This window comes from Mesocricetus auratus, unplaced genomic scaffold (assembly GCF_017639785.1).
Source record: "Mesocricetus auratus isolate SY011 unplaced genomic scaffold, BCM_Maur_2.0 Super-Scaffold_100042, whole genome shotgun sequence".
In the NCBI taxonomy this organism is placed as follows: Eukaryota; Metazoa; Chordata; class Mammalia; order Rodentia; family Cricetidae; genus Mesocricetus; species Mesocricetus auratus.
The window spans coordinates 492,525-517,696 of NW_024429219.1; the positions used below are offsets into that span (position 1 = coordinate 492,525).

The following is a 25,172-nucleotide window of genomic DNA, read 5'->3' on the forward strand; positions in this document are numbered from 1 at the left end:
GTTTGTTTTTTTTTTGGGGGGGGGGGAGGGGTTCAAGTCCAGACAGGGTTTATTTGTGTAGTCTTGGTTGTCCTTGAACTAGCTCTGTAGACCAGGATGGCTTTGAATTCAGATATGCCTGCCTTGGCCTCCCAAGTGTATCACCAATGCTGGGTACCAGCACATGTCTCATCCTAGCACAACTAGTTGTGAAGCTTGTTGAACATTGTCTATGTTTAAAGTTTTTGGTTTTTTTTTTTTTCCCGAAACAGGGTTTCTCTGTGGCTTTGGAGGCTGTCCTGGAACTCGCTTTGTAGACCAGGCTGGCCTCGAACTCACAGAGATCCGCCTGCCTCTGCCTCCCGAGTGCTGGGATTAAAGGCGTGCACCACCAACGCCCGGCAAGGTTTTTTTTTTTTGGTGGTTTTTTTTGTTTGTTTTTTGAGACAGGATTTCTGTATAGCCCTGGCTGTCCTGGAACTTACTTTGTAGACCAGTGTGAAATTTTATTATTTTTAAATTTACTAAATGTATTTATTCATTGTATGTGTTTTGCCTGCATGTATGTATATGCAGTATGTTCAAGTTTAGTATGGATGGAGACCTGAAAGACATCAAATCCCCTAGAATGAGAGTCACAGGTGGTTGTGAGCCTCCCAGTGTGGGTGCTGTGAACAAACCTGGGTCCTTTGGAAGAGGGATGCCAAGCCATCTCTCCAGCCCTTATTTTATGATAAGGTTTCAAGTAACTCAATCTGCCTCAAACTCAATGTATAACTTAGGATGATCTTTGTTTTTGTTTTTTTGTTTTGGTTTTTTGAGACAGGGTTTCTCTGTAGCTTTGGAGGCTGTCCTGGAACTCACTTTGTAGACCAGGCTGGCCTTGAACTCACAGAGATCCGCCTGCCTCTGCCTCCCGAGTGCTGGGATTAAAGGCGTGCACCACCAGGGCTTTGTACATGCTAAGCAACTCTACTTTTTAGTTATTTGAAAATGGTTTTTCTATGAACTGCCCTGGAACTCACTAAAGAGACCAGGTTGGCCTGGAACAAGAACCACGGCCTTAGAGGGAGGTAAGGGTTGATCATACCACCCGTAGACAGGAGCTTTTTCTTTTCTCTTGCCATAAATACCTTGCTAATCCTGTATTGGTCTCTAATGGTCAATATGACCTGGGAGCCACTTCAGTAGAGTTGACCCACCTGCTACTTCTGTGTGTAGAGACAGGGAACCAAGAGGCTGGCCTGAGCAGATTTGACTAGCCCCTGCAATGCTACTCAGACAAAGTATATACAGGCTACCTGGAGGCACTGATGCTCTGGTTACTGAGGGAGAAGTAGGGTACAGGGAACAGGCCCATACTTGTCTCTAGGAGCTAGTCTAAGAAGTGACTCCTGGCAAAAGAGCCAGTACATTTTGATAGGCAATATTCATCCAAAGAATAGGCCTGCTTGGGCTGGAGAGATGGCTCAGTGGTTAAGAGCACTGGCTGCTCTTCCAGAGGTCCTGAGTTCAATTCTCAGCAACTACATGGTGGCTGATAACCCATCTATAATGAGATCTGTTGCCGTCTTCTGGCCTGCAGGCAGAACACTGTATACACAATAAATTAATAAATTAAAAAAAGAAAATAGGTCTGCTCATCTTACCTGTCCCACAGTCCACATGGGTTCAGAACTGAACCCAGAAGCCCTATCCTTGGCTGTCCCTGAACCTAAACACAAACCGTAAGTTATAAACCAATGGTCCTTAGTCTGAAGCCCTTCAGCTATATACTGATGTCATTATCTTCCCTCCTGTTGCACTCAAGAAAACAGCCTTTCATCTCTAAGGGCAGATGGTTTTAGGAAGGCACGGAGCTAAATACAAAATCCAACACTTTAATGAGAACTGGGAGCAAAAGATCAGGGAATATACAGCTCATATTTCCCTCCCTCTAAGGTTGTACACAGTTGCACACAAACACTCCCATCACACCTGAGTCCCACAGCCAAGCCCCAGGCATGCACGTAAGAAAAGAAGCATCACAGTCCACAAAGTCTTACATCCCAAGTGTCCTGAGAATTGTGTTTATTCAACCTCGTAAAATTTCTCTAGAGCTGGTGGCCTGCACTCAGCATTGCACAGATAAAAATATATGACTTTCAACACAGACCTAAATACCTTCACATTTTAAAAATCAGAATTCTCTATACAAGTGTTAAGCTAACAGAATTCAAAGTCCGAGTTTTCATATATAGCTTTCACTTGTATTAAGCACATGTTTATTTACAACGTGAATAGAGAATAAGGGGGCTATTAAGGCCATTTTCTCATTGTGAAACACAGGAAAATATGTACACAAGTACAACCTAATATAGGCAAACATTTAAAAAATCATCTTTCTTGGCTTAACGTAATTGAATCAGTTTAGGAGTGAAGACACAGCTTATCAATAGCACCAAGCCACACCAATGGGGATGCGTGCCTTTGCTGTTCCATCCAGCTACCCGAAGGTCTGCAGTTGAGGTGGACCTTCAACTGGGACAGATGTGCAGCACTCCGCAGGCCAGCCTGAAGGGCACCTTGTTCACTGTCCCATCAGTTAAACTCACCTCAAGGTCCAATTGAAAACACTTCCAAAAAACATCACGCTACAAGGCCACTGAAGCCAAGGTGTGCCCAACAGGGAGGGACCAAGGGCAGCCACCAGGGAACCCATCTCACCTCCGATGTCTGCTGTGTCCAGGATGGTCCCGCTCATAGCGATGGCCTGTGCGCTCATATGACCTTGAGCGCTCCCGTCTTTGATCTCTATAGTAATGACTTTTCTTCTTGTATTTTCCAGAATTGTCTGTCCGCTCTCGTGACCGGCTTCGAGAACGAGAGGAGCTCCGGCTACGAGATTTGTGTGGCTTCTGGGTGAGGTACTTGCAGTCTTTTGATTTCCGGGAGGTCCGTACTTCTGAACCTTTATAGGGAGCACCACGGTGTACCTGCCTTGGAGGAGAGTCACTGCGGCTCCGAGAACGACTCTGTGACTTGGACCCACCTGAGGTAGAGCCACTCTCACTCTTCCTGTGAAGAGAAAAACACACGTGTGACCACAATGTGGCCACCTGTCCTAGCCAAGCCCTGACAAAGCAGAAGGGCTGGCAAAGGGGCTGGTTTTATTTTGTTTCATTTTTCAGAGAAAAGGTGTAGCCCTGGCTATCCTGGACCTCATGCTGTAGACCAGGCTGGCCTCAAACTCAGATATCTGCCTGCCTCTTCCTCCCAAGTGGGGATTAAAAGTTTGAACCACCACCACTTGGCTGCAAAGGAACTCAAATTCAGAGAAAGAAGAATCACACTAGGAGTGGTGGTACACACCATTAATCCAAGCACTTGGGAGGCAGTCTGCTTTGCAGAGTGAGTTCCAGTACAACCAGGGTTACAAAGAAAAGAAAACCTGTCTCAAAATAAAAAGGAGCCAATGTCCGCACTATTGCAAGAGACATCTATGTGCCCTCCTACTACTCAAAGAAAACACCAGGTTAAGACTCTCATGGGTAGCCCGGTGGTGGTGGCACATGCCTTTAATACTAGCACTCAGAAGGCAGAGGCAGGCTGATCTCTGTGAGTTCGAGGCCAGCTTAGTCTACAGAGCAAGTTCCTGGACAACTTCGAAAAACCAAAACCAAAACCAAAAAAAAAAAAGTCTCATGGGTAAGCTCGACACACACCTCCTCTTTGGAGAAGCAGACCGTGATGGGGATCTTGAGTAGCTCTGTTCACGGCTCCTGCTTTGACTTCGGCTCTCATGCCCTTTTGGCAAGCTGCAAATAGGAGCATAGCAGTTACAGGCCTGTACTATCCTTAGCCTCCAGTGTCTATTTAGGCAGGTATAAGCAGCTTACCCATTCACAGGGCTATCTGTCTTGGCTTTCTTTGGGCCCTCCACTTTCCGTTTGGCATTCTTTACAGAGAGTGGGGAAGACTTGTTTCCTTTACCTTCTTTGGGAGATTCTACTGAATAAAACAGGAAGGAAATTAAAAACCATAATCGGATTTTTTTCAATAACAAATACACTAGCAAAGCAAGACAAGACTATCTTGGAACCCAGATTGAAAATACACATAAGGGCTGGAGAGATGGCTCAGAGGTTAAGAGCACTGACTGCTCTTCCAGAGGTCCTGAGTTCGATTCCCAGCAACCACGTGGTGGCTCACAACCATCTGTAATGAGATCTGGTGCCCTCTGCTGGCACGCAAGTGTACATGTGGGAGGAATACTGTATACATAATGAATAAATCTTAAAAAAAAAAAAAAAAAGAAAATACACATAAGACACAGACTGGGCCGGGCGTTGGTGGCGCACGCCTTTAATCCCAGCACTCGGGAGGCTGAGGCAGGCGGATCTCTGTGAGTTCGAGGCCAGCCTGGTCTACAGAGCGAGTTCCAGGACAGCCTCCAAAGCCACAGAGAAACCCTGTCTCGAAAAACCAAAAAAAAAAAAAAAAAAGACACAGACAGGCCTTTTGATCAGACCTAGTTTGCCCAAGGACTAGAGAATGAGCTTCATATTCTATACTCTAATCATAGACTCCAAACTTAAAAATTTAGCTGGGTAGGGGTGGTGCAACACTTTAATCCCAGCACTTGAGAAACAGATCTCTGTGAGTTAGAGGGTAATCTGGTCCAAAAAGTTAGTTTGTTATACAGAGAAACCCTGTCTCAAAAACCAAAAACAGACAAAAAAAGCAGACAACAAGCCAACTTGGTAGATATAATTAAACAAACAAACAAAAAAACAGCACTTTAGAAATGCTGTCCCTATTTCTTAATATGAAAACAAATTCTTGGGGCCTCCTTGACTTATTTTAAGGATCACCAACAGATTGCTAGGGATTCCAGTACCAGAGTAATGTTGAAATAAGCTGCAGGCTTAACTCCAAGAGAGATATGTTAGGCATAAGCACATATCCCTAAACTAAGGTTACGAACTGTTCCCTTGTGAGGAATAAACTGTGAACACTCACCCAGCTTGGGAGCAGGTGAGAATCCGGCAGCACTGTCCAGAACGGGAGCACTACCTGGTAGCAGCCCTCTAGCTCGAGCCTTGGCCTCGTCGATGGCATGCTTTCTCTTTTCCACCTCACTTTCTAGGTGTGTCAAATCAACCTGAAAAGCCAGAATCATTCATTCAGAACCAAATGCTTCTGGCCACATACAAGCATATAATCCACACAAAAACACACAGAGGAACCTTTTTCCGCGTATAAAGCTGCAGGATTTTCAAGCAAATTTCTTGAATTTCTTCTTCAGTTGCTCCAAACAAAAGAAACCAATGCGGACGATTGGGTAAAGGGATCTGCAAACAGATGTTATCATGTCACTTTCCTTAGAACTCCAAGACCAGGTATGGTGGTGCACACCTTTAATCCAAGCACTCAGGAAGAGGCTGGATCTGAGTTTGTGGACAGCCCTATCTCAAAAAAAAAAAAACACCACCACTACCACCATCACTAACAAAACACTTCAAGGCCAACAAAATTCTTGGGGCAACACCTGAAAACGGCCTGCCAACTACCAAAAAACCCTGTTGTAAATGAACCTAGTTTGACAAATATACTGTCATTTACTAGAGGTTAGAGAAAGGTCTAGAGTCTAGATTAAAATCTAGGCAACCACATACTTACCTCCAGTGTCCGGGCAGCGAGGTAGATACAGGCACAAGCAATGCTCTCAGGCTGGAACCGCACAAAGACATCTGTGCGAAGGCTGTCATTCATGTAGTTCCTGAAAACAAAACCAGGAAGATTGTAATGCTGTGGACAACTATGCCTCTATCTGTCATCAAAGGCTGTTATTCCTATAGGTTCTACACTAGGACTGAACTGGGTATTCTGGGAATCTCCAGAGATACCAGGGGATGTTCTGAATACATGAAAGAAAGAAATCACTGGGGAAAAAAGCTGGCTGAATGTCAAACAATATGTGTTGCTATGAACGAGAACCGACTTTAACTTTACTTTTCCTTCTATATCTGGCCTGCTATCATGCAAAGCACAATGCTTAGAAAGAAAATGCTACTTAGTAGTTAAAATGTAGTTGATTAAAGAAATCTAAATGTTCAAAATCCATAGTGCAGAGAAACATGCAAACTCAAATGAGCAGGCTGAGCATGAAGACTCGAGACTGTAAGACAAGCTGTCCTGTGTCCTTTTCTTCAGGCAGCAATTGGGCCCGGTCTTTCGGTCTTTCTCCAGATGACTGAGCCGCAGCTCCAGTGAGGAAGTCCACTTGGAAAAGGGAAAGGCCCTTGGGTGCAGTTCAGATGCATGGACACATCATGCAGAGGAGGTCAACACCCAAGGGAATCCTCTTCTCGAGTTTATCAAAGAACGTTTCCAAACTGTCCCATTTCAACAAGGAGTCTTAAAATGAACATTCATAAAAATCAGACAAAAGTAACGAAACACTAAAAGTGGCAACAAACTAAGTACACTTTAAAATGCTATAATACTTTAGAAGATATACGTTAAGTACAAAACTTGACATTTTTAGAAAAGTTAAACGTCTTTAAAATTTGCTACATCTTTAACATTTTCTTTATATATTTCTTTAAAATTTATAGACTAAAACCAATTGGTATACTAGCTTTATCAACATTGCAAAAACAATTCTTGAGAAAACATATGAAGAGGTTATATTATATACTGCCCAACATATCCAATAATGGTACAGCACACCCTATCAGTGTGAACTTCATGAGATTTAATTGCCCCCACCCAGTATCTTTGCCCTAAAACTTTAAAGGCAACATTGAAACACACTCTAATGTTCTAAACAGCAAATTCTATAGATGACTATAAGAGGCAGTTGGCACTGGAAGCATTAACTCTACACATCAGAAGGGAAGCCAGAATAGTAGCTGCACTATCCATCTCTCAGGAGCCATTCTGTGGCTAAACATCATAAACATTCACAGATATAACCACCAATAACTTAATTACTAATAAGGGATTTTTAGTATTCAAATATATTAACCCATTAATTTTAAGTTCTAAAAACAAGTGAAATCCTTTAAAGATGTATATAAACTTAATGCTACATTTGAAACAAAATACAATAGTTTAACTTAAAGATGCACACCTTTACTGGCATGAGTCCCACTTAAGCTGCTGAAAAGAGCAACTGTAGGACTTGGGAGAAATAATGACAAGATCCAGTAACAGCCTGAATTTCTACCGTGCCAATTTGTCACTTCAGTTCTGACAACTTTCTATACATTTTTTTTTTAACAAGAAAGGTATTGCATCTTTATTGCACAGGTACAGCAGTTTTAAAAGAACAAAATTTAAGTCAAGACAGTTATCAACTCTAATTGATACAATTACCAAGCAGGACAGGATTAACAAGAAGCACAATCGTCAGAGAACCACAAGCAGCAGTCGGCCATGACTATACTATCAGGTACGCATACCACCAGTCTAGAGCCAGCCTTCGGTGGAGAGCCTGCACTGGATTGGCTGAAGACGGCCGCTGTCCCTGCACCAAAGCGCTTGGACAGCAGAGGAGAAGTCTTAGTCACTTACCCTCTGAGGCTACCCTTTGATTGAAAGAGTACAGAAAAGAAAAGTCAAAATAGGTTCTCTATAAAACATGTCATAGCACCAGACAATTCAGTCAGCAATATGACCCTTACAGACTTAACTCTGGGGGGGGATTGTACCCCAACACCAAATTGTTACTTCAGTCTTCCTTCTAGCATATGCCTGCTAAAACCAACCCAGGACTGCAGAGCTCCTTCCCTTCCCTCAATTCCCTGTAAACAATACCACTAATTCTGTGGTTGGGACTATCACCTATAACATTCCTACACCCAGCTGACAAACCCCAGAGGGAAGCCCATTGGGGTGGGAGTGTTGGAAATAAAGGGGTAGGGGTGGATGGGCCACCTACCGTTAAGCCTGTCCCTGTCATTTTGGGGGAGGCACTGGGACAATTCCAGACCATAACCAAGTCACGGGATGACAACCCACTGCCCAAGTGCCTCAAGTAATACATTCCTGAACTGCCCTTGCTGGTCTCATAAAACAAGGAAAATCAACTCACCATGCAGTCTGGACCAGGTGTTGATTACGCTCACACTCTAACACCTGAAGGTACATAACGATTATCTGGAAGATATGGGTCAGGCAGTTATTACCAAAAACTTGGAGAGCAGGGAACTCAGATCTTGGTGTCCATGCAGCAAAAGAACCTCAAGCTATACCCCAGGAAGCTCCTGGTGACGTCCGGCAGACAGCTCAACTTTTGTGATGTGCTTGCTACCTGCTTTATAGTTGGACTGAGTGAGTGCATATGTGAAGACCAAGCTGCACCCATGGCATTGAAGGCCTTGTTTTCCATGTGGCTCATTTTCATTCTCGTTGACAACACCTTTTCCACCAGTGAGATTAGCTTGCCCTACACGTCCCTGTACCCCAATAGCCAACTTGCACAAAACATGAAAATACATTAAATTAAGCACTTAAAATATTTAGTGGATAATTTATCAAGAATTTAATGTCAGAAACTCAAATAAGCAAGAGAAGATGACAAGGCCACAGAAGCAAACAAGAACTTTGTTCTGTTAAGGAAGGTTTCTCACTATGTAGTTCTGGCCTCAAACGCAGAGATCTGCCTGCCTTTGGCTATTCCAGTACTAGGATTTAAAGTGTGCACTACTGCACCCAGCTAAGCCTGAAGCTTTAAAGTTTTAGTTTAACTAAACTAGGTAAGACACTCATGAGAGAGTACAATAAACTCATGTCTAATCAGCATATTCATAGACCATTTTGGTTCATTTTGAAATAAAAGGATTCAGAATTCTTTCTGTTCTTCCACAGGATTTATTAAAGCTATTACTAACTTTTTTTTTTGGTTTTTCAAGACAAGGTTTCTCTGTATAGCTTTGAACCTATCCTGGTACTCACTCTGTAGAACAGGCTGGCCTCGAACTCACAGAGATCTGCCTGCCTCTACCTCCCAAGTGCTGGTATTAATAAAGGTCTACACCACCAATGCCCGGCTCTACTAAAATAACTTTTAAAATGTTGTAATTTAAGAAAAGCAGTGCTTGAGAGAAAGATGTCATGCGACAGGGTTCAAGCAGAGGAATTTTTTATTAGAGAAAGGATCTTAAAAAGAGGAGCAGCAGGAGAGAGGAGAAAGGAAGGGGGGGAATAGAAAGAGAGGAGAGAGAGGATGGGAGTTGGGCAGGGCCCTTTTAAAAGGGAGCACAGTGAATATGCACAGGTAGTGCTCTTAGTGGCTGCAGCTGAGGGCGTATCCTGTCCAAACCCCAAGGGTAGGCTGTACTACTAACAATGTAGCCTGAATACTAACAATAAGGACTAAGGAGAAAGCTCAGTCAGTAAAGTACTTGCCTCACAATCCCTAGAATGGGAGCCAACTTTTGAGTAGTATATACGGAAAGGGTCCCTGGGACTCACTGGCCAGCCAGTCTAACCTCATTGGTAAGGTCCAGGTCAATGAGATCACCTGTCCCAGGAGGAAATATTACTGGCAATTTTCTCTGGTTTCCAAATGTAACTGCACACACATGCACTTAAAAAAAATAATTACTGTTAAGAAAATATAGGCAGGACTGGTTAAGAGCACTTGACTGCTCTTCCAGAGATTCTGAGTTTAATTCCCAGCAACCACATAGTGGCTCACAACCATCTGTAATGGGCTCAGAGTCCCTCTACTGGTATGAATGAAGACAAAGCACTCACACATAAACTGTATGAATAAATAAATCTTGAAAGAAAAAAAATGTAGGCTAAAAAATGTTCCCTAATTATTCTGTGTACACAATGTTGTTGTAAAAACAGATGTAAACCCAAGAACCTGGATTTAATGCCCAGTCTCCACTTGGTAGAAGTAGAAGGAGGCAACTGACTACATCAGTCCCCTGTACAAAATGAAAAACCATGGTCCCTAGTTAAGAATCATGCCCCTAGACCTTATTCCAGACTGCCTGTTCTTTTTCACAGAAGCCCTGTAGTTTTTGTTTTGGTCTGCTTTTTTCTGAACTAGAGTATTTTTGTTTTGTTTTTGTTTTTCGAGACAGGGTTTCTCTGTATTGTTTTGGAGGCTATCCTGGAACTTGCTCTATAGACCAGGCTGGCCTCGAACTCACAAAGATCTGCTGCCTGCCTCTGCCTCCCGAGTGCTGGGATTAAAGGCGTGCGCCACCAATGCCCAGATGAACTAGATTACTATGTAGACTTAAATGGTGTGGTCTATAGATCAGGCTGGCCTTTCTCATATAATGAGCATAAATGTAAAAGTCAGAGAAAAACTTTGTAGAATACGTGTTTCTCTCCTTCTACTGTTACATGTTCCAAAGACAGAAATAAGACTGACAATCTGGTATACCAAATGCCTTTACCTGCCAAGCCATCTTACCAGCCCTGGTCTTTTTTTTTTTTTTTTTTTTTTTTGGTTGTTTTGAGACAGGGTTTCTCTGTAATCAACTGGCTCTGTAGATCAGGCTGGCCTCGAACTTAACGGGGACCCACCTGCCTCTGCCAACCAAGTGCTGGGATCAAAGGTGTGAGTCACCAACACCTGGTGGCCCTGTTTTTATCACTATTTTTTGGTCTTTTTGAGACAGAGTCCCACTATGTAGCCTTGTCTAACCTGAAACTCACTCTGTAGACCTAGATGGCCTTGAACTCAAGAGACCTGACTGCCTCTGCCTCATAAGTGCAAGGATTAAAGGTGTATGCCACCACACCATGCTAAGCCCTGCTTATTTCTGAGATAAGGTCTCATGCTTATGAGGCTGGCCTCCTACTTGAAATGTAGCTAAAGATGTCTTTGAACTCCTGTTTGCCACCAAACCAGGCAAGAAACTAACTTTAACATGGCTTTTAAAGACAAGGTCTAAAAGACATCATTTCAAAAACTCATATTATTAAAACTAACAGATTCTAGACATAAACAAGAAAACCAAATGTAGGGAACATTCAATACTCTTAAAGGCTTTCAATTCAGCACACACTGGAAGTCAACTTAAGTATGGCTGCAGGTGCCAAGCCAAACTCACCTTATGAGGGTGCTTTACATGAACACAAAAGCCCAGCTCCTTGAGAACTCGTCTCTCTGCCTTTATAATCTGGTTCTTTAAATTAACATACTCTTGATCCAGCACTAGAGGCACAGGTTTCCTGCAAAGACAAAGCATTTGGTCTGTATCAGGATCAATCAAGCAAAGTCTTTCATGTTCCACCAATCAATAAATACTACAGGACCAGAAGCTACAAATTTCACTTCCTTTAACAAAATTGCAAAACAGTCCTCAAAACTCAATTCTAACCTAGGTATACTTTATTACTAACCTGCCCCCTTGTCACTACACATTAGCAGTATCCTAGCATATCAAAACACCTCTTGAATATAGTGAAGGGTCTCAGGATCTCTGTACAAGTCAGATTCAAGACAAAAACATCAACTTTTCTGGTTGAATGGGAAACTACAAAACCAATAAAGCACAATAAAGTCAATCCTTAGTATACACTAGAGCTGTCAAGTTCCATAACAACTTTCACCAAATACTAGTATCTATGATTGTGCAAGTTTCTCATACAAAATGCTGGAATATCCCCCATAGCACTTGCATACAGCCTCCATACATTCTTGTATTTAGGAACTTTATGATGCCTCGTACAATGTAAATGCTATACACATATAGTCATGGTACTGTTTGTTTAAGGAATAGTGACAAGAAAGTTCAGCACACCAATTCCACTTGCTGCAACCCAATATTTTCAATACAAGGTTGATTGAACTCTTGAATAAGAAAGCTACAAATATAGATGACAGACCATTGAAAAGGAGACCAGGTTGGGTTTTTTTGTTTCTGTTTTGCTTTTTGTTTTGAGAAAAGGTTCCTCTATATTGCTTTAGAGGTTGTCCTGGTACTCCCTCTTTAGACCAGGCTGGCCTTGAACTCAGAGATCAGCTTGCTTCTGCTTCTGGAGTATTGGGATTAAAGGCATACACCACCAACGCCTGGCTAGGTGACCAGGTTGTAGCCTGGCATGGTGACACATGCCTTTTGATTGCCTAGTCTACAGAGAAACCCTGTCTCAAAAAGCCAAACCAAATTAGAGTGAGAGAGAATCAGGTTGTGTTTGAAAGGATTTCTGTTAACAGAAATAAGGTCTAGGGGCATGGTCCTTAACTAGGGACCATGTTTTTTGTTTTTTTCCACTTTGTACAGGAGACTGTCAGCTGCCTCCTTCTACTTCTACCAAGTGGAAACTGGGCATCAAATCCAGGCCCTCAGACTTGATAACAGGCTCTTTTACCCATTAAACTATCTCATCAACCCTGTGTGCGTATTCTTTAAAAGTTGTATTTCATTTGTTTGGTTTGTGGGTTATACCTGTGGAGGACAAAGGACAACATGTGGGAGTCATTCTCTCCTACCATGTTGGTCCCAGAATTGAATTCAGGTTGTCAGGCGTGGTGAAGTACCCTTACCTATTGAGCCACCTCACTGCTGCTCTTGGGCTTTACCTATTGTTGACACAGGATCTTCTTATGTTTTGTGTTCTTTTGTGACAGGGTTTTATGTATTCCAGAATGGCTTCAAATTCATTAGATAGCTGAGGATGGATGGATGCCCTTGAACTCCTGATCCTCCTATATCCATCTCTCAATCCAACCAAGATTAAGCTCATGTCTCCACTTCAGACTTGCTCCAAGGAAGGGTTGGTTTTGTTTTTCTTGTTGTTTTGCTAAACAGAGTTTCTCTGTGTAGTCCAAGCTGTCTTGCAACTAACTCTGTAGATCAGGCTGACTTCAAACTAGAGACCCTTCTGCCTCTGCCTCCTGAGTGCTAGGTAGGCTTGTGCCACCATGCTCAGCTCTCCATTAGTGTTTTGAAAAGCAGTGTTTGGAGATGAGCATGTTCACAGATGTAATCAGAACATAAGGGGATATTGAGATGGGGCTCCTGGAGGTTAAGACCAGCGTTACCTACATTTCAGGACAGTTACGGGTACAACAAAAAAAGACATTGTCTAGGGCTACCTCCGATGTAATAAAGGAAGGACACAAATAGTTTCTGGCAAGGAGAGGCCAGGAATGCCGGTCAACAGAATACAACGCTGGGAAAACCACCTTAACAGAGAATCACCAGCTCAGACAGTAACAGTGCTGAAAGTGAGGACCACTGGTCTGGGGTGTGATGGCTCTAAGTAGAACCATGGAGAAAACAGGACAATGGTGTCGTGAGCTGATGTGGTCACACAGGAATCATTCCAGAAGGGCTACAACAGCCAGCTACCCTGCTTATTGTGCTCCCTTTCCACTGCCCTCAGACAGCATCCAGGGCACTCATGAACAAACTCCTGTCAAACCCACAGGCTGGTATAACAATGACAGACATTTGACAGCTCTCAGGAGGACTCACTTTTTCTCTCTTAGATGCCGAAGTCGGTGGAATACATTGATGACATCCCTGATTCGTCTTGGAGCTTCTTCTATTTTGGAAGCCAGGTGAACACAAGCCATGGACACATGCTGAAATGCACATTGGGATACAGGTGTTTTTCCCCAACCTGAAGACTTCCCAGGGCGTTAAAAACTACTAGGAGCAAACAGAAGGTACAGAGACAGGCCTCCAGGGAGAGAACGGTACAGACTTTGGAGGACAGAACTCCGTTCACTAAGCAGGGGGCAAAACAAGCCAGGTTTCCTCCTAAACCATTTGTCTGATAAAACAGAAAGAAGCCTACCTCCATGGAATGTTTCACGAAGGACTTGGTGTAAAAGAACCGCTGGAACAACACCTGCCCTGTAGCCATGGCCACCTAGGGACGGAGAAGATTCCATCACTTGTGAACGCAGAACTCAAACCTGTCCCGGCTGAAATGTCATGTGTAGTCCCGCCAGGACAAATACCCACCACAGTTCCCATTTCCCCCAAAAGATTTCTGTATTGCGAGGCTGTCCCGGGGTTTGTAATAAAGGGCCTTCGCCCGAGGGGGTGGGGGAAGGGAAGTTCGGGAGCGGGCCCCACTCCAAGCCGGTCAGCGGTAGGCTCTGAAGCACGGACTCAGGAGGATGTCAAGGCTGGGGTGCGGGCCGGGTTCTGACCTCGGCCAGGGTCTAGGCCCGGTTGGTTCCGGGAAGTGGGCCAGGCCAACAACAAAGGCCTACCTCTCTCGGCCGACCGGCGGACGGTTACCTACAAAGCTCGTGGCCGCGCCCTTACCTGCGGCAGGCGGAGCAGGATGCCGGCTGCCTGGATGAGCTCGCAGCCCACCACGCGGAGGCCAGTCTCTGTGTCGACGTCGAGACCGCTCGACATGGACGGCGTGAAGCGCAGCTTGTCGTCGGGCAGCAAGCAGTTCTCCAAGGTGATGAGCACGCCTGAATACAGCCTGTCACCGATCAGCACCCCCTGAGACCCTGGGGCGGCTCCCCCGGAGCCGGAAGAGCCGGCCGCCAAGGCGGGAGCCGCCAACACCGAAGCCCCGGCCGCCGCCGCCGCCATTTTGTGCCGCCGATTCTTTCTCGGGCCCTTTCCCGGAGGGCGGCTCCTCGCGACGACCACGGCCGCCCTGCCCCGCCCCGCCCCCGCCCATTGGCTTCACGTCACCGCCGCCTCTACCCCATTGGCCGTGCGACCTGTTCTTCTGTATCGCGTCAGCCGCTGACGCCGGAAGTGGGCACGGGTGGGGCCGCTCGTTACCCATTCGACTCCGCGGCCTGGCCAGAATCGGAAGCGGTCAGTCCAGAAGAGAGAGAAGTGCTCCTGCCTCGGAATCGGGCTCTGGAAGGGGTTCTTTCCTTGGGTATTGGGACAGGACGACTTCTTCCCCACAGTCTCACGCGCACAGCATTACATTGCTATTTAGTCCAGGAACTTTCGTCTCAACCCTTCCTGCTGTCCTCTGGCTCTGCTACAGCTGTGGGGTGGATCTATCAGCATTGAAAGTACAGGTTAGGGAACTGGAGGGATGGCTCAGCGGTTTGGAGTACTGGCTGCCCTTCCAGAAGTCCATAGTTCTGTTCCCAGCAACCACATAGTGGTTTACAACCATCTACAATGGGATTTTATTTCCTCTTCTGTCATGCAAGCATATAGTGCAAACAGAGCACTCATATACATACGTAAATAAATATTTTTTATGCACAGATTAAACAGAACTGTAAGGGCCGGGAGGTGATGGCACACGCCTTTAATCCCAGCACTCGGGAGGCAGAGAGGCAAGCGGATCTCTGTGAGTTCGAGAACAGCTTGGTCTACAAAAGCTAGTTCCAGGACAGCCTCCAAAGCCACAGAGAAACCCTGTCTGGAAAAACCAAAAATAAAAATAATAAAAACTAAAAAAAAAAATTAAAAAAGAAAACTGCAAATGTCAGATTTCATCACTCTCAATTTCTTGTGGAAGGTACAGACCAAGAATGGCAGATTTTGAAGGCCGATAAGAAAAGTCTTGGAGTTAACCCTACAGGCAGTATTTATCCCTGGCTCCATTCCTGACCTTCCTAGTTTCACCCAAAACAATGCAGGAGATGGAGTTAACTACCTGTCACTGCTCAGTTATCTCAAGCTTTCACCAAGACTACAGCTTGAGTGAGGGGAGAAGTTGTTCCTGCATAGGTTCGATTCAGGTATTTTGAGCATCGAACAAGGCTGCCAATAGCAGTCCATAGCCCAGCTATAGTGAGTTGATTTGATTCCATTGCCTAAGTAGATCTAACCAAGACCATATCTCTACTCTTGTTAGCCATATTGTTGAAGCCCACCCATCTCTATCTCTGGACTGCAACTCCAAAGTGGGCACAACGGTCTAAGGCTTGTCACTGCCTGGCTCCTTGCTCATTTCCCTGAACTACAGCTGCCCAAAGAATTGGAAGTGACTGCCGGCTATAGTTACTCAAACTAGACTGTGGTACTGGAGATGAATGTTAACACCAACAGGAAGAGGAACCTAGGCTGGATGGGGATGCTGTGTACAACTCACAGTGGCTTGCAGCATCTCGTCTTTTTTTTTTTTTTTTTTTTTGGTTTTTTTTTTCGAGACAGAGTTTCTCTGTATTGCTTTGGAGGCTGTCCTGGAACTCACTCTGTAGACCAGGCTGGCCTCGAACTCACAGAAATCCACCTGCCTCTGCCTCCCAAGTGCTGGGATTAAAGGCGTGCGCCCCCAACGCCCGGCCATCTCTTGTCTTTATTAAGTACAAAACAAAGTCTGTATCTTCCACCCCTTCTGGTCAATAACCATTAGCAAATGAGTAATATGTATTGAACACACAAAGTGGTGACACAAATACTCAGTGCAGTGACCTTTAGACTGATGACAAAAAAAAAAACCACCTAAGGGGCCTTGTAGGAATCTTCAGTAATGGAAGCCAAAATTAAACTGACCTACAATGATGTTAGAGAACAGAGGACAGATCCACGTATTTTTTATATAGATTTTATTTCATGTGCATTGGTGTTTGTCTGCATTCATGCCAGTATGAGGGTGCTGAATACCCTGGAACTTTAATACAGACAGTTGTAAACTGCCAGGTGGGTGTTGAGAATTGAATCAGGGTTCTCTGGAAGAGCAGTCAGTGCTCTTAACCACTGAGCCATCTCTTCAGCCCCCAATCCAAGTGATCTGTAAGAACTGGGAATATAGCTGAGCTGATAGAATGCTTGCCCAGCATTCATGAAGCCCTGGGTTCAATACCCTGTATCCCAGGAACTAGGCGTGGTGTTGCATACCTGTTATTCCAGCACTTGGGAGGCAGAGGCAGAAGATTAGGAATTCAGTCACCCTTCCTGCTTAGTAAGTTCCAGGTTAGCCCGAGCTACATGAAACTGTCAACAACAGTTATGTTGGTGCTAGAAGTGGGCACTGAGTTCAGGGTAAGAGCTCAGAATGATTCCCAAGCACCTGGTGGCATAAGACGAAAGATGGTGTCACCAGAGTACAGTGTGGTTGTAACTGCGGGAGACAGGCACTATGGGTTCTCCTATAGCAAGGGGGTCAACAAATAAAGCTGAACTGGGCCTTTCCTCCAGAAACATGGCTGGCTCTTGTATAACAATTTCCCCCGAGGAGGAGGCTAGATTCCTGCAGGCCAGAAGAGGGCACCAGATCTCATTACAGGTGGTTGCTGGGTATTGAACTCAGGACCTCTGGAAGAGCAGTCAGTGTTCTTAACCTCTGAGCCCTCTCTAAAGCCCGACAAAGGATATTCTTAAAGGAAGTAACACATTCCATCCTTCAGGGGAAGTTCTTTAAGACACAAGTAGCCAGGCCTGGTAGCTACTTACTTAAAATCCCACCACTCAGGAGGTAGAAGCACTCAGGTGGTGGTGGCGCATGCCTTTAATCTCAGCAGAGGCCGGCAGATCTCTGTGAGTTGGAGACCAGCCTGGTCTACATTCCAGGACAGCCTCCAAAACCACAGAGAAGCCCTGTCTTGAAAAAAAAGAGGTAGAAACAGGTAGACCTCTGAGCCTGGTCTACAAAGTGAGTTCCAGGACAGCAAGGGCTATGGAGAGACCAGCTGGTCCAGGATGTCCCTGAAACTGACCAAATTCATTAGGTCTCCTTCCCAAGCATGTCATATCATCAGTTGTAAGGACTCCTGAGAGGCTATCAGATAAGCCAAGCTGCATGTAAGACACTCCCCAACTTGTGGAATTGCCTAGAAGCAGTGTAGTGCACTCAAGTTTTCATGAGCCATTACTCATGCTGTGGTGGGCTTTTTGTGTTACAGCTTTGAGTCATTTCTGCTCCCATAAGTAACCCCAATAAACTCACTGTTTCACCAATTGGACTTTAGTAGTATCTTTACTTTGGTCAGTCAACGGTTCCCTATCTGGGGTGAATACCCTTCTGTCCACATCTCAGAAATAGTGCCATACAATACTGTCACCACAAAGCAGACTAGAAAAATGGCCCATTAAGGGAAACAGGCTAGTGGCTCAACACCTGAACCACTGGGGCCATGCCATACATAAGGAAAAGCCAAAAGAGAGGTTAACATCAATCCTGTTTACAAGCAAACAGATGGGGAGTACTTAAGGCAGACCAGAAAACTAGGTGCCACTTCAGTAGCCTGGTGTAGAACCACTACTTTATAGGGAAAAACAGCATGCAGAGATGAATCCTACTACTCCCACCTAACAGCTTCTCCCATAACAGACAGTCAATGATAACAAGTATACAGGTACTTCAGAGGCTTTATACATCTAAAGGTGTGTTTGCCTGATGCCAGAAAAAACTCACAAATTGAACAATTCAAGACTTTATTTGTACAATCTTACAGGGCAGTTTTGGGGCTGTGCCACTGAGTAAAAACCTTTTCTCTCAGGCCTGTTGCTAAAGTGTAAATAAATACAATCAGACTTACTGGTGAATAGACAATCCTTTTGCTCCTATCTGGTTTATAACAGTCTCCACAGCACTGCAGCCTTCAGTGGTACTGCACCACTCTGGAAAAGATGCCCTCAGGCTCCTTTCCATCCCCCAAAGCTGCAGCAAATCCTTCTTGCTGCCTCCTCTTAGCCAAAGCTGCCAAAGATTTAAAAGTCTTTGGTTCATAGATGGCCAGGTCCACAAGTACTTTCCTGTTGAGCTCCACCTGGCACTGGGAAGACAAAGAACCACAGGCTGTAGTAAGTGTCAGAAACCACTTGAGAAAGCTGGGTGTGGTGGTGCACACCTTTAATTCCAGCACTGTGGAGGCAGAGGCAGGCTGTGCATTCCAAGCCAGCCAAAGACTATATAATGAGATCCTAGCAAAAAACAACAAATTACTTCACTAGAATACAAGAGATCCCATGTGGAAACAGACAGGAGGATGTAGCCACAAGACCGCGTAGTCAGTCTAGAGTAGCCAGCACCACTCTGCTGATGTGGAACAGTTGGGAACTGTGGGAAAGGCACAGCAGGACACTGTAGGATAAATGTGGATGGGGACAAGGAAGGGCACCAGTAGAGGCCACAACATGGCTGAGGCCAGGACCCATGGTTAGGATCAGTGGTCACTTGAGCACTAAGATTTCTGACCTGGGCTAATCCTTTACTGTAATTCAGAGACATAAAAGCTCATTTAGAACACAGGGCTGGCAGAAGCAGTTGATTCGAGGTGAGGCTCCACCTCAAAAGAGAGAGACTATGGGGCTGGGAATGTAACTGAGTAGTTGAGTGCTTATGAACAAGGCCCTGGATTCCCTCTCTAGTAGTGATGATAAAAGTAACAAGTGAATGCAGAAAGCAGGTAACTTCCACCAGGGGGTCAAGAAAAGAATAAAAGGGGTAGGCTGCATATAGTAAATAAATACTGCTATCAAGCACCAAGTGGACCCTTATTGTGTGACCTGGGACCGACTGACTTTTTTTGGGTGGGGGGCAAAAATCTATTATGTAGGTTTGGCTGTCCTAGAGCTTACTATGTAACCAGGCTGGCCTCAAACTCACATTCTCCTGCAGTCTTCCCCTCCCCAATCCCTAGGTATGCACCACCACATCCTGCAGACCATGACTTTAATCTGCTTTCTGAGCTTCAGGCCTATATCAATAAAACGGGGGCTATAACACCACCTCAGCTCACCCAGAGGACCCTTAAGCACTAGGACAATGTCTGTGATAAGGTGGAAGCAGAATGTCTACCATGGACTCTTTTTAAAAGGAAAAATGTGGGAGGCTGGAGATTGTGCAGGAGTTAAGAGCACTTACTCCTTTTCCAGAGGATCTAACTTTAATTCCCAGTACCTACAGGGCAGTTTATAATCAGCTATACCTCAGGGATGCAATGCCCTCCTCTGGCATCAAAGGATACCAGGCACAGATATAGTACACAGACATACATACAGGCAAAATAACTTCTGTACCTATATATAAAATTAAAAAACAAAACAAACCTCAAAGTTAAAATTAGTTTCTACCTTCTTCCTTTCATATAGAAACATCCAAATTGCAGGATATTTGATCACACTGTGTGAAGATGTGTCTCTGTCCTTCCTTGCATGCCTAAGGCACCTTTTGATTCATTTAATAAAGAGCTGAATGGCCAATGGCTAGGAGAAGAGAAGAGGCAGGACTTCCAGGCACACATAGGAAGAGACTCGGAAGAAATAGGATGTACTGTGTAGAGGAGAGGTAATAAGTCATGTGGCAGAATACAGAGTAATATAAACAGGCTAATTTGAGTTTTAAGAGCTAGTTGGGAAAAGCCTAAGCTAAGGCCAAGCTTTCATAATAAAGTCTCACCAGGTGATGGTGGCGCATGCCTTTAGTCCCAGCACTCTGGAGGCAGAGACAGGTGGATTTCTGTGAGTTGAGGCCAGACTGTTCTATAGAGTGAGTTTCAGGACAGCCAGGGCTGTTATACAGAGAAACCCTGTCTCTCTCTCTCTCTCTCTCTCTCTCTCTCACACACACACACACACACACAAAAAGCAAACACAAAAACAAAACAAAAAAAGAGTGTCTGTGTCATTATTCAGGAACTGGTGGTCTAAAGAAAGACCTCTTACATTTGGCACCCCACATTAGGTAGCAAAATGTTGTTTTTTCATCGGCACAATGGCACAACACCTACACCTGAATCTACTGCTGTTTCAGTCGGTAACTGTGGCTCTACAGTTACTGGCCTGTTTTTTCACCCAGTGGCCTGGTGGAATTTTTATGTCCTGATGAATTCTCCTGCTGCTGCTGCCACCAAATGTAGTTTTTAACTAAATCTCTATCATTCTATTTATCAATAAGATTCCTGAGTCAGAGGCTGGAGTGAAAACCTAGTAGCTCAGAGAGGTTGAGAAGCAACTAGCTGACCTTCCAGCATCTCAGAAATAGAGCATCCTTCTATTCCACCAAAAAAAAAAACAACAACAACAACAAAACAAGCCACTACACTCAAAGTCCCTCCCTGCTACCTCCTGTGTGTCTCTATCATTTTCCAGACTCCCTCTGATTCTATGATTTCTTTCTTTTAATCAGTTGTTGGCTCTGCCTACTGACCCAAGGTTAATTTTATTTAATTAACACAAAGACAAACTCAGGGTTCACAGTGTGATTCTCTATTCCAACAGGCAACTGTATAACATGCTTTATTTACAAGGAAAGTGAAAAAAAGCAAGTATGTTTCCAGAACTCCATATGGACAAGTAGTTTAGGATGTAGTCCTAGCAACACTCATGTTTACCCAGGGACTACTACCAGGATGGCTTACATCTGATGGCATGATTCCTTTAGATGCTCAACACCTCGATAAGGCCCTCAACTTACCTTAATTAAGTTGCCAATGAATGCTGGGTATTGTAAACCATGTTCCTGGGAGGCAGCTGTAATTCGATTAATCCAGAGCTAGAATTAAAATAGATGCTTGTTATTGATTTCTTTCTTTCTTTCTTTGACACAGGGTGTCACTATATAGCTCTAGCTATCCTGGAACTCACTATGAATACCAGGCTGCCCTCAAAAATCACAGAAATCTGCCTATCTCTGCCTCCTAAGTGCTGAAATTAAAGGTCTGTACCACTACACCCTGCTTCAAGAAAGTTTGATATTGATTTCTAAACGTTGTATTCATATCTTGTTTCTAGCAAATGATCTGACTGAATTAAAAATGCTTGTAAAAATTAACAGAAAAAAACTGGGCGGTGGTGGCACATGCCTTTAATCCCAACACAGGAGGATCTCTGTGAGTTCGAGGCCAACCTGGTCTACAAAGCAAGTTCCAGGACAGCCTTCAAAACAATATAGAGAAACCCTGTCTCAAAAAGAAACAAAACAAAGAAATTAGCAGAAAAGATGTTTTCTTCTCAGGCAAACAGGCTTTTAGGACAAATAACAGCAAAGGCTGATATATTTTATACAGATAAGCCCCACTGAATCACAAGCAGGCAACACTCCACAGAAAAAGAGTTACAGCCAGCCTAGGTTACATTTTGAGACATGTCTCAAAAAAGCAATGCAGACAGACAGTCACGGTGGCATAAGTCTTTAATCCCTGCACTCAGAAGGCAGTTCCCAACAGATCTCTGGGAGTTAAAAGACCAGTCTGGTCTACATAGCAAGTTCCAGGACAGCCAGAGCTGCACAGTAAGACCTTGTCTCAACAAAACAAAACATTACACACACACACACACACACACACACACACACACACACACACACACACACACACGGATGGGGTAGGGATGGTATAAATCTTTAATCCCAGCATTCAGGAGGCAGAGGCGCAGGCTTTCGTGTTCGAGGCCAGTATGGGCTACAGATCAAGTTCTGGGACAGCCAGGATTACATAGAAACTCTGTCTTAGAGGTGGGGGGGGGGGTGCAAAAATTTCCTTCAAAAATGACAAGTAAGCTAGGGTGATACTGCATGTATAAATTTCAGTACTTAGGAGAAAAGCCAGGAGGAACAACTCAAGTTTGGTCTATACAGTGAGTTTCAAAGTAGGCAGGGCTATAAGGCAAGACTCTGTATCAAAAACAAAACAAACAGGGAAGTTACTGCTCTGCGATACATGATTTCCCTGGAGCTTACAGGTCAGGTACCAATTAGAGACCTCATCTCAAAAAAAAAAAAAAAAACCAGGCAGATGGATGGATTGTGAAGAGTGACACTTGAGGTTGACCTCGATGCACCACACGAGAACATACAATTGTCTAGGATATAGCTCAGAAATTCAAAGGTCAGAGATGGCTGATAGTGCTATACAATCCAGATTACCTGAGTTCAAACCTGGAACTGGAGTAAAAAAACTAGTTGCAGTAGCATAAATCTGTAATCCTAGTATTCCTATGGTTAAGCCATGCATTCACAGGCCTGCTGGCATAGAGTACGGCGTATAGCAGAAACAGCAAGGCAGACCCTGCCTCAACGTGAGCTCTTGACAGTTGCCCTCTAACGGTCACATCCATGCATAGGCATGAACATGTGCGGGGAACCCACACCTAGCATGCAAAAGGCCCTGGGTTCATTTAATCCCAAGTACTGCCTGCCTCAGGCTCAAAAAAGGCAAGCAAGGAAGTCACCCACTACAAACAAAGACTGAGATTCTGTGGCAGACATAGAAACATAGCAAATTCTATGAAGGGAGGATCTGGCTGACTGGATTAGTAGGGTCTGTCCAGGCACGGGCAAACACCTTAACACCTATCTGGAAAGACACAAGGATCTAGTAGAACTATGAATCAAAGAATGGTCAAGGAATGCTAAGTTTCCTCAGTATAAGAGGTGTGTGCCTCTGTTCTTACACATTAGATATCAGTGGGTTGTTTGTTTTTTTGGGGCAGGGGCAGGGTTTGCAGGGTGAGAGCAATCTTTTAAGCATTTTTTTTTACAACGTCCTCAAGTTTGAACTTCATCAGAACCCTTGAGAGTCTGCTAACACAAATTGTTGGGCCCTTCTTACAGAGCCTGATTCAGCGGATTCAAAGTATGACCTTGAAAGTGTGCGTTTCTAACAAATCCCAGGGTGACCAGGACTGCCCCAGGCCCTGAGACCACCCACTATGGCAGCAAATATTCACTTTTCATATATCTCAACACTCCCACGTGCTTACAAACTGCAGCACACACTTGAGCCCGAACAAATAAATACCATGTCTTGGGGCAACACCACCCTACCCCAAAGACTGGTACAGCTGAGAAAAGAACAGGAACCCAAATCAACACTGTCCAGGCTGTGAACACAGTCAATCATGATATATCCACATTCAGGTTAGGGGGTCCATATATATATACATATACACATACACATACATATAGTGAGAGAGAGAAAAAAAAGTGTATGTGAGTACCCGTGGAGACCATAAGGTGTCAGAAGCCCTGCAGCTATAAGTACGGGCAGCTGTGAGTTGCCTGCTGCGAACCGAAATCGGATGACGTAGATCAACAAGCCCTGTTAATGGCAGCCCTCTCTCCAGCCTTTAGGAAGCACTTTCTGACTCTCAGAAATGACCTTTCATATGGCCCTGCTGACTTAGCTCGTAGGTACTTATAAGGCCTACAACCCAGGCCCTAAGTACAGCTCTCCAATGAAAAAAAAAAAAAAAGGAAACGCCTGTGAAGGGACTCTAGGAGGCGTGAGCAAGACAAACAACGGTCTGGAAGGGTTTGCCCCTCCACTATCCCACCTTCTTTGTTGTAAACAGTTAAGATTACATTCCTAGAGATAGCCCTTATTTGATCACTTCCTCTGCCTGAGGTTGACTACCTAGGCCCAGCTACCCAAGTAGGGAGTCCAGCAAAAGCCCCCTGTGGCTACCCTAATTAACCTAACACCTCTCCCTAACGCGAGGCTCCCACTTTTACCTTTATAAACGCCATTTGCCTATGGGGCAAGTCTGTTTCTCCTCTAATCCAGTCCTTGGTCCCTGCAGGATAAATATCTCTCCCCGCCCTCCCGTACTCATTTCCCCTTTCTCCCTGTCCTCTAGTTCCTGTCTTTTTGTCTCTTGTTCCATGCATTTTTGTCCCTATGGGACAATTAAATCTCCTTTGTGCTGAGAACTTGGTTTAGGGGTTGTCTTGTGCCAATACCAAGCCTTTCACCCTTCACACAGCTTCTGTCCAAGGAGGTGAGAAGAACTCCCAGAGGAGGGAAGGCTGAGCTCCCGAAGCCGGGTAAGGAGGAAAGCCGAGCTCTAGGGAAGATGGAGGACAAGCTTTGGGGGGGTCGGGGTGGACTCCCAGGGGCGTCGCTTACGGTCCTCAGGTTCCGCTTCTTCAGTCTGCGGGCCTGCGTACACTTAACGAAGGCTCTGATCACCGCCCTGACAGCCAGCCGGTAGCAGCGATTCTTCCTTCCCTTGAAATGCTGGACGGAGAAAAAGGTGGGAGGGTGTCCGGATGGCAGCGCACGCACCACCTGGCCCGTGCCCCCCATGGGTTCGCGGCACGCGCACTCACCCGAGCATGTTTCAGCACATCCTGAACCCGCCAAAAGCGGTCTGTGATGCGGTTCCGCAGCCAGAGCCGCGTTGTGAGGAAAACCATGGTGTGCTCCGGGAATGCAAGGAGCTGCCATAAGCATTTCCGGGTCAACGGTCAGAGAGGCCGGCCAGGCCGGTGCGCGCGCGCACAATCTTCCGGGATGCCTCTGGACTCGATCCCTCGGTTCCGCTGCAAGCAGGGGGTGCAGGCGGAACGGACCAGATGCGTAGAGATCATTTCATGGACTGGAGGAGGGATCAAGGAGA

General features: G+C 45.0%; 2 protein-coding genes across 8 annotated transcripts; both read right to left on the minus strand.

The window, feature by feature from the left end:
- Positions 1-2,020: 2,020 nt before the first annotated feature.
- Ccnl2 (cyclin L2) lies at positions 2,021-14,550 on the minus strand. Of its 7 annotated transcripts, none has more exons than XM_040735111.1 (11): positions 14,223-14,537; positions 13,744-13,818; positions 13,419-13,528; positions 11,046-11,166; positions 8,060-8,124; positions 5,641-5,740; positions 5,208-5,312; positions 4,981-5,122; positions 3,858-3,966; positions 3,684-3,776; positions 2,021-3,036 (listed from the first exon to the last, which is right to left on the minus strand). In XM_040735111.1, exons 1-11 carry the CDS (start codon positions 14,502-14,504, stop codon positions 2,682-2,684), a joined length of 1,557 nt encoding a protein of 518 aa, XP_040591045.1. In that variant the 5' UTR covers positions 14,505-14,537; the 3' UTR covers positions 2,021-2,681. The 7 variants fall into 7 exon arrangements, 5 of the variants coding, with proteins under 5 accessions (XP_040591045.1, XP_040591044.1, XP_040591046.1 ...); XM_040735110.1 differs by having other exon boundaries at positions 3,858-3,969; XM_040735112.1 differs by lacking the exons at positions 13,419-13,528; positions 13,744-13,818; positions 14,223-14,537 and adding an exon at positions 7,540-7,553 and having other exon boundaries at positions 3,858-3,969; positions 11,046-11,123.
- Positions 14,551-18,249: 3,699 nt separating this feature from the next.
- Mrpl20 (mitochondrial ribosomal protein L20) lies at positions 18,250-25,043 on the minus strand. Its single transcript, XM_005079237.4, has 4 exons — positions 24,883-25,043; positions 24,680-24,790; positions 21,250-21,327; positions 18,250-18,607 (listed from the first exon to the last, which is right to left on the minus strand). The coding sequence occupies exons 1-4, from the start codon at positions 24,967-24,969 to the stop codon at positions 18,434-18,436; spliced, it is 450 nt and encodes a 149-aa protein (XP_005079294.1). The 5' UTR covers positions 24,970-25,043; the 3' UTR covers positions 18,250-18,433.
- Positions 25,044-25,172: the final 129 nt, after the last annotated feature.

Coding starts and splice junctions, on each gene's coding strand:
- Ccnl2 (XM_040735110.1), bottom strand. CDS start 14,504: ATGGCGGCGGCGGCGGCCGGGGCTTCGGTGTTGGCGGCTCCCGCCTTG. Junction 13,529..13,743: donor TCGTGAAACATTCCATGGAG/GTAGGCTTCTTT, acceptor TGTGCATTTCAG/CATGTGTCCATGGCTTGTGT. Junction 5,313..5,640: donor TCGCTGCCCGGACACTGGAG/GTAAGTATGTGG, acceptor ATCTGTTTGCAG/ATCCCTTTACCCAATCGTCC.
- Mrpl20 (XM_005079237.4), bottom strand. CDS start 24,969: ATGGTTTTCCTCACAACGCGGCTCTGGCTGCGGAACCGCATCACAGAC. Junction 21,328..24,679: donor AGAAGCGGAACCTGAGGACC/GTAAGCGACGCC, acceptor TTTTAATTCTAG/CTCTGGATTAATCGAATTAC. Junction 18,608..21,249: donor TCATTGGCAACTTAATTAAG/GTAAGTTGAGGG, acceptor TTGTCTTCCCAG/TGCCAGGTGGAGCTCAACAG.